The 12,718-nt window shown below is 35.6% G+C and overlaps 1 protein-coding gene across 4 annotated transcripts in view; it reads left to right on the top strand.

Annotated features, from left to right (window-relative positions):
* The window catches only part of dclk1a (doublecortin like kinase 1a), a 103,933-nt gene that overhangs the window by 60,893 nt on the left and 30,322 nt on the right, over positions 1-12,718 (top strand). For all 4 annotated transcript variants that reach the window (XM_088922437.1, XM_088922439.1, XM_088922436.1 and 1 more), the window contains exon 4: positions 45-161. In XM_088922437.1, coding sequence (XP_088778563.1) covers positions 45-161 — 117 coding nt within the window. The remainder of the gene's footprint in view (positions 1-44; positions 162-12,718) is intronic.

Here is a 12,718-nt window from a genome sequence, read left to right as displayed (position 1 = left end):
CAGCGATTGAATTGTGGTTTAAAGATTTTTATTGCACTTTCTAGAATGTAGAGTGGTGAAGTCCACTTCGTACAACAAGATTGCCACGATGCAAAGCAGAACTGCTGGCAAGAGTCCAGGACCCTCCAGGCGAAGCAAATCTCCAGCCTCTACTGGCTCAGGTAAGCAAGAGCTCTTGAAACACTGTATTCTCAGGAGGTAGATCTCAGCTTTAGCGAAAATGGTGTCCTTATTGTGTCCAAAGGCAGTTAATCAAATGATAAATAATGTGGTCACAAATACGTAAAAGCATATTTACATCCATCTAGCGCCAGGCACCAGAAAGATAAGACCTGACCTTTGCACAGCAGGATGGGAAGGATGGTGATCATGTATTTCGGTCACTGCTCAACAGGCTACAATATATGAATGAGGTCTTAGAGTAAGACGTTGACTGTCTCAGTGGACAATGTTCAGATCACTGACGCTTTCAACTATGTCCTAGAAACACTTCTTTTTTCACTTGGATACCTACTGTTTGTATCTATGCATCTTGGTATAAGAGGCCTCTTTGTTAGAAAGTAAAAATATACTTGTAAAAAGTCTTATATAAATGTATATATTTTCAAATAAAATGATCTAATTTAATGTTATACTAATTTAATTTTATACTATACATTGTTGGAAAATTGTGTTCTTTGTTTCCTTTGCTGTACATCAGACCCTTCTAGTTCAATGCCTATGGCATCGCAAAATGTAAGGCAAGGTCTTTGGGTCTATAGTGATTCTGTAAAATATGGATTTAATAATCAGCTTTATTATTCTAAATACCTCATCTTCAATTCTATTCATTACAGGTATGTTGCTGCTAAAATATTTAAAACTTACATTTGCATGATACATTTTATATTTAGCTATATTTCTGAATCTGTAACAATGAGGCTTTTTCATATTCTTATTTCGTATTTTTAAATTTTCTTCTTAATGTGAGATGGCAGAAATAAAACTGAATACACCCATTCCTTACATTCCCTGACTAAATTAACAAAGGAATGATATCTGTTCCTTATGGAAAAGGTAAAAAAAGCTGTTAATATCTAGCTAAACTCTGTTTTTTATGGTTAAGATGATGCACTGTTATTCTAACAGTGTTGTCCTTTACTTGGTTTTGTTGTCAGACTTACAATTCAACTTCACACGAAAAATGATCACTCACAACACGTCTAATGTGGTTTTTTTTTTCATGAGTAAGAGCTGTGAAGCCAAAGTGAGTCAAAGCAAAAGCTTTATCTTTGAAATATGATAGAAAAAGCAAGGAAATGTGTCTGTGCATGCGCACATGCACGCACCGGGTGGGGGAGTCATTGTCTCCAATGATTCAGTGAAATTGTTTCAGAAGAAATTACTGCTGTGAGAAAAGTACATCATGGTTACCATAGAAACTAGGATTAGGCCTCCTGGCGGAAGAAGCACTTACATTGCTCATATATGGCTCTCAGTTCCTGGTCGGCTTCGCTCTAATAGCACATAGCCTGCTGTCTGGACTTAGGGACGGAAATAATTCTGTATTGGATAACATTGATTGCCAGTTGCATTTCAATTTGTTTTAACTTGATTTTACTTTCAGTAGGAAACTGGCTTCCATGAGAAAAACTTTTAATATACAGTATATATAAGTGAAAGACAATGTACAATACAACAGGTAACTGTTGGGCAGCAGATTGTGCCTAACCCCCTGTGTTGCTGTTTTATTGATGTACAGGAAGGAAACAAAACTAAATAACAACCATGTTATCAGAAAACCATTTCTGAATAGCCATTGGAACTAATTTTAGTTAATTTGGTTTATGAATGTACTGAATATATGATTGAAAAAATGTATGTGCGGTTAAAATTCTAAGTAAGTGCAGCTAAAGTCTGGAGGACTGATTTTGTAGGAATTCACCCACACACTCCTACATATGCCCCAAGATTAAGCTTCACATCCTTGTCATTTTGTAGGACATTGTTGAACACATCTTCTATCAATAATGTACCACAAAGGAGCTGAATGATGGTTTTCCAAGATAATATGTAAAAGTACTGTATAACACTCTCATGTTGTGAACTTTCATAAGGTGAACATTTAGTAGAAATGGTGAAGTAACTTCTGAATGGAAACACTTTACATCTCGTCCTTAGAAAGGTAATGGGATAGCATTGAAAGATGAAATAAAATCTTATAGTTTCCAAAGAGTAAAGGAATTACCCTGTTATAAAGAACAGAACACAATACTACATTTGAAAAGGGCGTGAATGTCTGTAGGTGATACACCCAAGACTGCTGTTTGTGTTGAAATGACATTGATTTTTTTTTCCTTTTGTGTCACCTTGACCTACATGTAATTAATTAATGGAACCTTGTGTTATTGAGGGATTTTTTGTATGCACCATCGACATAAAAGAAAATATAAGATACAGTGCACAGTTTTCATTTATAAAATCAAATGTTTTCCTTTTTTCTTGGATGTATTATTTTCAGAGAGGTCATTTTGTTCTCCTGGTAACTTCTCAGGTTCACTGTTGGAATTAGTAGTAGCAGATGAAAGACCTTCCAAGACTTAAAGGTCTAGGATTCAATTAGATGTACTATACTGTAGCTCTTTGTTAAGAAAGCAGACAGCATATCCGTTTCATTCATAAAATACTTCAAGCGTTCTGTAAATGATTAATGTTGTTTGAAATAAAGCAGTCTTGGATGTATTCACTTCATTTTTCAATTCACATTCTGTAGCGTTTTCATGTACATTGCTACATTTGAACTTTTTACCTAAAAGCTTCATGTGTTTATAAAGGTAAAGTAAATTATGGAGGAATTGATGTAGAAGGATGTTTTCTGTTTCACATTATCATTCTTTCAGTTTTGTTATGTCTGTTTTATCTCTGTAATTTACTGTGAAAAAATCTGTACTTATGGAGTTAAGTTTTGAAAAATTGGCAAAATCGTTCATTTCTAAATTCATTTTTTACATTTGTTTAATACTGTACATGTTCACAGCTAGTTCCTTATGCCAGTAAGGATAGTTTTCAATCACTACCACTGCCAAATAATTTGTACTTTGTTACACTTTTTACAACTAAGTATAACTTTTATGTACAGTATATATAAATATGAATGCTATATATTATTAATATATATTAACAGATTAATCCATAGCATTCAGCTGCCTTAAAAATCATTTGAGTTACTCCACGCTGCAGGACTCCTTTTGAACAAAAAAAAATGTTATGCAGTGCTTTGGTGATTGTTCCTTTAAAAGGGCAACTGTATTTTAAATCTGAAATCAAGAGAATTGATTTATTGGGACTACACCCACACAATCCTCCACATTGTAGTACATCATTTATCTATTTTTAATAAACTGTCCAGCTTTAGTAGTGAACTGCATCAGTTTTATGGGTGTTAAAACTGTACCAACATACAGTCAATTAGTTGTTGCTTTTAATTAACATAATCCTATATGGAAAACAGCAGTATCTCAGCTTTTTGGAGGACCTACAGTATATACCACAGCAGATATCACTCTTCTTAAACACCTATGGTCTACTGTTATACTCCTATAGCAAAAGGACTTGGTAATGGCGATTACGATATGCTTTTAATATTCTGGTATTTTCAGATAAATAATCAAAACGAGACCAATTATAACTACAGCAATCATATTTCCTGACTATAACTCACTTTCAGGGTGTTCCCCCATCACAGAGAAATCTTAAGCTTCCTGCACGTGGAAAATTAAATTTAGTAATAGAAAGTCTTGATTTGTTAACCGTATTAGATGAACAAGTTAAGAGAAAGTTTAGACTGATAAGTCTGTGCTCATCCGTGACATTCCATGACTATCAATAATCGCTTATCCACTTCAGGGTCATGGTAGCCAGGAGCCTAAACTGGAAACCACTGGGCGTAAGGCAGGACACTGGTCCATTGCTGGACACACAGACACATGCTCACATCAGGGTCAGTTAACCTACAGTACGAGCATGTCTTTGGACTGCGGCAGGAAACCAGAGCACCCAGAGACATCCCACATGAACATAAACTCCACGCAGATAGCACCCCAGAAACTGAACCCAGGGCCCCAGCACTGCAAGGCAGCAATGTTAACCACTGCACCACCATGCCACCACTTCAAGGAAGTCTTCAAACTGTAATGTCACTCAGGCAGAATATTAAAACAAGCCTCGATTGCTCTAGGTATTGTTCAACTGATTGATTATATACATTTAGAAAGCCTGCAATCATATATTTCTGTTTAGTTTGCATTAAGAATGTAGTTCCCACCTGCTTTTCTTGTTAAAACAATTTATTTGTCCTGCTTGTACATTAGTATTTTACAGTGCATTAAACTGCACTGTAAGGAAGGTTGATAATAGCGACTTCTACATAATGGAATTGAAAGAATGTTCAGAGATAATGAATAGAGTAAAGCCATCTTGATCCCCCTTCTTCTAACTACAGTAATTGTAATTAAATCTAATGAGACATTTACTGTTTCTAGAGATAAGGTAACCGTTTAACCTTTCAAAGCTTTTTGTCAGGATTTTAGTCAGGTAACATACCTCAACCAATTTCCTTGAGCTGCTGAACTGTTAAATACTGTTTTGTCTAAAATTTAATATATACAAGTGATAGTGTATATGAGGACCTCAGGTTCCCTTCACAGAGGCATGGTTATGTCTATTTTGTTCGCTTCAAAAACTATACTTTGGCTAGGAGTTGTGGGAAATGTTCACCTGCAGTTATGTGTGCCTGCATCCAGAAATTCATTAACTGCAGCCCACAGAAGTGTGGGAAGATCATATTGAGCATGTAGGAAGGCTGTGGGAAGCAGCAGGATCGCATACAGGTAGGTGTGAAGGTGGTGATGGGAGATGATGAGGATAGAGGAGTGCAGAATCATGAAGAGGAAAGAGACTTGGCTGCATTAGAAAATCTAGAAAACGAGGTTTGGTTTATGTGTTCGGGAGCTTTCAGATTCCCCAGACCTGTCTAACATCTGCCATGGTGACTGTACTTGAAAATTTGTTTAGACGATATTGCATTTTTTAATCTGAATTTTGCAACATATGAAAAAGGAGCTTTTTTAATCAGATAAAAAAAAACAAATAACAATATACAATACACAATAAAAAGATAAGAAAAACTTACATTCATAATATTCTTTTATAGTTACCAAAAGAAGGAGCTTTAATTTCTTAACATCTAGACAAACTCTGCCCTTTCATACATGAACAGATGAATCTATGATGATGATAATTGCTTGCATTTATCTAGCTCTTTTCATCCAAAAGGATCTCAAACTGCTTTTGCTTGCAGGAGGGGACCTATTTAATTTACCATTAAAGTGCAGCACCCACGTGGTGGTACATATAGTACTATTTGTACCATTAGCCTGAGCACACGGCATATCAGGGAGACTAGTGTGAAATTACCGCTCCAACTTAATGAAGGGGGACATTCAGAAGGCCAAATTGTATGAGCACAGTGCTGAATTTATCTAGGAAATTGGGGTTCTAATCTTTCAAAAAGTGCCATCACTGTTTTGACCAAGTCATCAAGACTTCAGTTTCACATCTCATGTGAAGGACAGAACTTTCTATCAGACATCCCATCACCATACTGGGGCATTGATTTTGCCCCTTTCAGATCACACTCATCGTAAAATCACACTGCCAGTAAACTGATTGCCGATTGGATTTCCTTGTTGCTTTGTTAAGTTTTGTGTTAAGATCTGTGTTAGGTTTTTTGAGTTAATAAGAGAGAGCTGCTCAACTGCTCAATTCCTTTACATTAGTAGCTGTGTAAGTGCTTTGTGGTCAGAGCAGACATGTTACAAACTTTAACAAAACCTTATTTTGTGTTTCTTTACTGGGGAACCTGTGTATTGATGTCTTTGAATTTTATGAAATCTGATTTAGGATATGGACAAGGCAGTTTATAATATTTATCTAACTGGGACATTGAAAATTTGAACAGAATGGTTGTTATGATATTTTTGACAGACATAGCTACTATCAGTTAAAAAGCTGTTTATGTCCCTAAAGTTATGTTCTATTAAGGTATTAAGTTTAAGCTTTAGCTCCACAAGCGAGTGCATAATATTGTCTGTGGAATAACTAAATAAACTGGTCCTAGGTAGCTTAGAGGAAAGTGCTTTAATTGCAGCCGTGTAACAGAACATTTCAACATATCTGTGTGGAAATTAATAAACAGTGATGGAATGACCTTAGAGTTCTCGTAACTGAGGTAGCAAGAGAGGCATCTGTGGAATTAAAATGAATGTACTGTAATTAATCATGTTGTATAATAGATGGAAATTTGACCACAGGGACTAATGTGGATTCTGATTAAAATTAACTTTATTTTTGTTTTTATAGGAAGACAAGCTAGCTGACAGTTTAATTGTGGACACAAATATGTAAAACTGACAAATACCCTAGTGTAAGTGTAAAAGCAAATACTAAGGTTTTATGAGCTCTCAACACAGAGTTTTTGTGAGTACAGGTGAAGATAAATCTACAAGACCCTTGTTAAATGAATAAATTCCCAAGCTTTTTTAGTAATCATTTTGTTTTTAAACACTGAGCCTATAGGAAGGTCCAAGTGAGGTAAAATGGCAAACGCATAAGACAGCCCTTCATCACATGTACAGTACACTGAATTTAATGTGCACACCAAATATTTTTGGCCATTGTTGCACATTAGCAGGTTTGTAGCAAAATTATTTTACTGTTTATCACTGTGCTAATTGCCTCTCAAAAGCAACCACAGTAACTTAGTCACAATGGGTTAGTGTCTACTCTTGGGAATGTTTAATGTGTACTGTAAAAAACATTGACTCTGTGCACTGTATTATCATAGTTCATAATCATGTGAAACAATTGCTCTAATAGTACTTAATACACAAACCATGCTAAAAGGCTGATGAATAAGGATATGTGTTTGAAAGTGGAAAAATAAATATTAAAGGACAGCAATGCAGTTGTGTGTTTCAAGATCTCCTCTAAAGCATGTACAGTATAATGAAGGGGCAACTCCCCATTGTCTTTTGTTTAACAAAGTTTGTTCAGTCCTTGAACCCCTTACAGTGATGTTAATCCCTGGGGTAGCTGATGACCTTGAATTTCTGTGTGATGGAGCGGTGGCATCTGTCTGAGGAGCCACTGTGTGGTTCACAGCTAGTGGTGCCTGAGTGATGGTGATCGAGTCCTGGAAGAAGGAATAAGCTGCACATTAGCTGTCACGTTTGTGCTGTCTTTAGTGGGATGTAGCTAAAATTTCAGACGCCACTTTACCGTCAAAGGACACAGCTGCAAGCGCTCCTGATAGTTCCAGCTGAAGCTCAGAGCTGCTTTGTGAATTACACTGTATCAGCTTGTTGACTTGTTCTGTTCTTCCAACTGAGAAATTGGAAGGAAAATGTCTCAGCTGATTTCTCTTTCTGGGAATTCATGTTTTTAAAAAAAGTACCTGGAAGGGACATTATGGTCTGGTGCCCAAAGTCTATAGTGGCCTATGGATATAATCCAAATTTGATGAGCTCATGGTAGGCTTGGACTATCAATTAGATAAGAAATGTATTTTCGAGCTTTGTAACAGACAATGAAATAAAGCAATTTTGTTTGTAGAGAAGGAAACTTTAGTCATGGAGCCATTGTTGCTGTGCATAAAAACTGTAGACTTAAGCATTGTTTATCTGGAAACTGTGAATAACGCCATAAAAGCTCATAAAATCTTTTCCGAGTTCTCAAGAGATGAGATGAACTTTAAAGGTTGTCCTAGGTGTGTACTGAATTCTGCATGAAAAATAGTTCATTTTTAATACATGCTCCATTCTCTTAGGAGTACAAGATGATTACATTAGAAAACATCACATCACAAAAAATAACCTGCACAAAATACAATCCAGTTTCTCACAAAGCAATCCTTTTTATCATATTTTGCCACAGTTTCTTTTTCTTTAACATTTTTAACATAACTTTAAAAAAAACATTTTTTCTTCATCTTTAATAATCTCATTAATTCACATTCTAATTTAGCCATTTTGTTTTGTGTTTTGCATCTTAGAACATTACAAACCATATCTTTATTCTTTCACAGAAATACAGTATGCAAGGACCAAGCTTTATGATAAGATTTCTTCTGAGGATTTTAGTCATTTTTTTACCTTAATTCTCCTTAAATGTATTAGTAGTTTAAAAAGGATATGTTCTTTCCTTCACCCTATAGGTAATTCTCTCCAAAATGTTTCATCATCTTACATGTCAGACATGTTTGCTAAAAGTTTCATTTATAGAACAAATAAGAGTTAGAGAAATACAGTCCAATATATTCACCGATTTCATTGGTACCCATATACAGTGCAGCCTATGTATTTTTCTGGAACAATTCAGGTGCACTACCTTGCTCAAGGATAAACAGCAATGTCTTATCCAGGGTGTGAACCATTATCCTTTCAGTTATGAGTTCAGGCTGATCCACACTGCGGCCCTAGTATGTAGAATTAAAATTGTAATGTTTAATTCAAGAAACTCTATACTATTTAATAATGCATTAGTACGACAACTTTAGAATATGTTGTGTGATTTTTTTGGCCATATGGTCCTGTATTTGTAATCTTTATGATATTATGTCCTGATGTGAAGCCATACATAATTCACAATAGTTTTAATAATATTTACCCAGCAGAGTAACCCGAGTACATACAGTATCTGGAGTATGTGTTACTAAAGAACCAGTACAGTGGTTTACTTTTTTTGTGCCAATCAGTAGATTGTCTGCAGAGATGGAACAGTGATGTGAGGACAGTCTCAAATGACCAGAACAACAGACTATCCTCAACCACCTAATTCATCCCTCAGGTTGAGATTCCCTGACATGATTGGCTCAGCTGTTGCCCCATGAGGCTGAAAAACCACCTGGACCAATTTTCTCAGATCATATTTGAAGAGCATTCCTGAACACAGCTGAGGGCCAGCCAAATTGTCTCTTTTTCATTTCATAGTTGATGCTACAGATTAAACATTCAAGGAAGCTAAAACACCCAAATGTACAGCATCTTCCTTTCACTACCACCCAAACTCCCATCCTCCCTGAAATTACCAATGAACTTTTTTAGGTTTTTGCATTAATTTATTTCTCTTCTTCTCTGTAATTAAATCAGAAATGATTAGCCCATTTAGATGGCACCACTTTAGTTTTTCACATACTGTAGCATCAAAGGATTTGTGCCATGAAAACTAAAAGGCAGTTGTGGAGTTTCAACCACCAACATAGATTGACTTTTCAATAATATTTTTGCATCACTTGAGACTGACGTTTAATTTCAAGGTATGAACAATGTGATATGGCTTTCTAGTTAAACACAGATTGGTTTGTAGATACATTTTGTGTAGTAATTTATTTTCCTTATCATGACAATTATATAATTGAAAGTTTGAAATTCATATTATAATTGACCCCAGGAATACCTGGATAAAGTCAGTGAAGAATCTTAGGATGCTTGTGATCTAACTGGATCAAAAAGGTTTTATGACAGTTTCATTTTTAATGAACATAAAGAGAACCAAGAATGATTTCTAATCATATACACATAGATTTTGTTGTCAATGTATCCCACTTAATATCCTTGATTTTGAAGTCTTTTGTAATATTTAAAATCTCTGATTAAAAATAGTTTTCTCACTTTTTTATGTCTCCATTAAACTGTACAACAAATTACTAACAACTGGAGGGAAACTATTGATTTTACATATTTAATTAAGAAGCTAAGGCTGTAATACATTTTACTTTGAACTCCTGTCATTAGAACATTCAAATACTGTGTATGTGGGAAATAAAAGTCTGCTACTGTTTTGATCCTTTAGTCTCAAGTAACAGTTAAATATATACAGTAAGTGAACTTTTCATCAACAATTCCTAAATTCAGTCTTTAAAATGATGTAGTTTTGATTAGGAGTTGAGACTGACCTGAGGGAACAGATTTCGCCTCCTTGTGTGCGTCACTCTGTTGTTTCATAGTTCAAGATAAGCTAAAGTTCCCTGAGTCCTGTGATGAGAACCATCTGTCTTTCTCCCTGTGCTAGATGGAGGCAGAGACTGCATCAGACACTTGTATACAGAAAGTTCCACTTTTGTTCTTTTTAATTTTTTGAAGTTTGAAGGGTTGCTACATATGGTATGTCAGTAAAGATGGATACTGTACCTGTATGATTGTGATGGTAGCATGATGTTTAGCCATTTTGGTACTAGTTTCTTACTACCTGTTTCTCCCCCTGATATTTTGTCAGTTTGGTTATAGAACTACTTAGTGATTATTACTGTACTGTATATTACTATATAGTGTGCCATAATAATCCTAAAAGCTCTACATCACTGTAACTGAATCATAATCAGTGCAACTACCATTATGGCCTGAATTTTCTTTCTCCTTGCTGGAATCCATCAGTGGTGTTTGCTGACATTGCTTTTAATTAAGGCACACATTGCCTCTGCTGACCAAGAAACAAATTTGTGTTCTCTGTTCAATATTAAACACAAAACTAATTATCGAACCGTAAGAACAAAGTGACGCGTTTTAGTAATGAGACATTCAGCATAGGTCAGCGAGGCCACAGTTGATTAAAGTGACATGATTGACATCCCTCTTACCCACTGTTTTTAAATCGGCCAATCCACTAGGTTTCTCACCCACCACAGCTGTACAGCTTTTCCTAAATGCTTTGAGTTTTTGCCATTTTTATCAAACCTTGCCACATCATTTTGGAAAGGTCTGTATATGTAGCATGTATTGTCATGTAGCAATTAACACAAAAGTGTAAAAACAATTAAATTCCATTCAGATTCTACTATTATTGAGCAGATGTTGCTTCTCTGTCCCTGTGTCAGCTTTGAACAGTAGATTTGTTGTATGTTTTATTACAAGGATTAATTGTATGTTTAAAATAGCTTGGGTCACGTAAAAACATAATGGTCATTTTTATTATTACAATTGTGAGCAGCTGAATCAACAGTTTGGTCATTTAAGCCATTATTCAACTAGATAACATAAATCATAGTAATCAGGACATAGAAACAATCTACTGTACAAAATCTACAAGTCAAAAGACACAATATACTGCACTTAGAAGCCATGACTGTAGACGTTATCTTGATATTCTTTGCTCTAAAAATAAAATATTTCCTGAATGTAAAAACTTGGCATTAAGATTAACCTTTGAATTAGTATGTCTGACACTTCTATTTTTCTTAACTGTTGGTAAAGTCACATTTTTTGCAACAGATATCCTTTGTACATTCTATCATACTGCATATCTCGTTTTTATTTTCATGTTACTCTTGGTCCAAAATAATTGTCAGATTGTTTTTTCTGTCATTTCTTTAATCATCAGATTGTTTTTTTTTTCTGTCAGGTTCTTTTTTCAGTCTCTGCTTCTTGCTGGTGCACCATTGATGTTAGGTGAACACATAAAGTAGACATGATGCAAGAAAACTCAAATCAATGTATTTATGTAGGTGAAAACTATGGCAAGTTTTTTCTCCTGATATGACATGCTTAGAAAACTGGCTGTAACTCATTAAACTCCTTGCACGTGGGTCACTACCCACTCCTTTGCTCCCTCTGGATGAGAAATCTCAGACTGATATCTCAGTATGCTGCTGGGGCACACTAAGCTGTAGGAGGCACAATGCTTTGGATGAGACTTTAAACCAAGGTCTTAACTGCTTAGTCATAAGGATCCATTGGCACTGCTTATGGGGGTGTAATGATGCCCTTGCTTAATTCCATTCTGGTCTTGTTCAGTCTGCCCTGCGTATAGTATAATTTCCCCAGAATTCAATCAGTGTTGCAGTTTCTCACTTCTCTACCTGATGCCCCCCATTGTGTACGTAAAACAATAACTTTAGGATCCTGTGGGATAAAAAGCATTATATCAATGCCTACAATCATTAATTATCTTCCCACCTGACACTGGGCAAAATCATCTTCAATTATTTTTATTATTTTTTTCCTCATTTTTCTATATGATGCCTCCCTACATTGCCTCAATCCATTCAGAAGAACTTCTAAATATCACAGTAAAACAGTTTCGTCAAAAGAATGTGCTTTCTTCCTCCAAAAATAGGGTTATGGCATGAGTTTTGCTCTTTCTACGATGCATCACTGACTAAAATTAAAGGGTGGCACAGATGGCACGAAGATGCATAATTCATTTGGAAACCTCACAGCCAGTACGCATGGTCTAGTTTTAAAAATTAAATCAAGCAGCAAAGTTCCTCATCTGCACTGGTATTTGGCATAACACTCACTTCATTGGTCAGCACAGTCAACAATAATCAGGAACAATTTTGTACTGATATTTTCCCAGGGTGCTCAAAAAGACAGCTGTGCCCTGTTAAAGGATCCCTTTGTGAATGATTAATCCTGCTTTCCTTATCCTTTTCAAGTTCATGTTTATTTGTCATTCCAGGCATATACAATTATACAGTGGAACGAAATATCATTCCTCTTTGTCCACTGTGCAAATACAGGCAGGACAGACAGGACATTGACATACACATTTTTCCGTCACATTTTTAAAATATACTGTATGAACTGCTTTCACAATCTGGTGACGGGAGACATTTGCAGTGAAAATCAGAAATATTGGATCTCAGGAAACAGCAGCTCGGTTTTATTGATGCACGGTATATGAG

This window comes from Atractosteus spatula, chromosome 7 (genome assembly GCF_055471065.1).
Source record: "Atractosteus spatula isolate fAtrSpa1 chromosome 7, fAtrSpa1.hap1, whole genome shotgun sequence".
Lineage (NCBI taxonomy): Eukaryota > Metazoa > Chordata > Actinopteri > Semionotiformes > Lepisosteidae > Atractosteus > Atractosteus spatula.
Note: the sequence above shows the minus strand (reverse complement) of the source record. Positions and strands in the feature narration are given on the sequence as shown.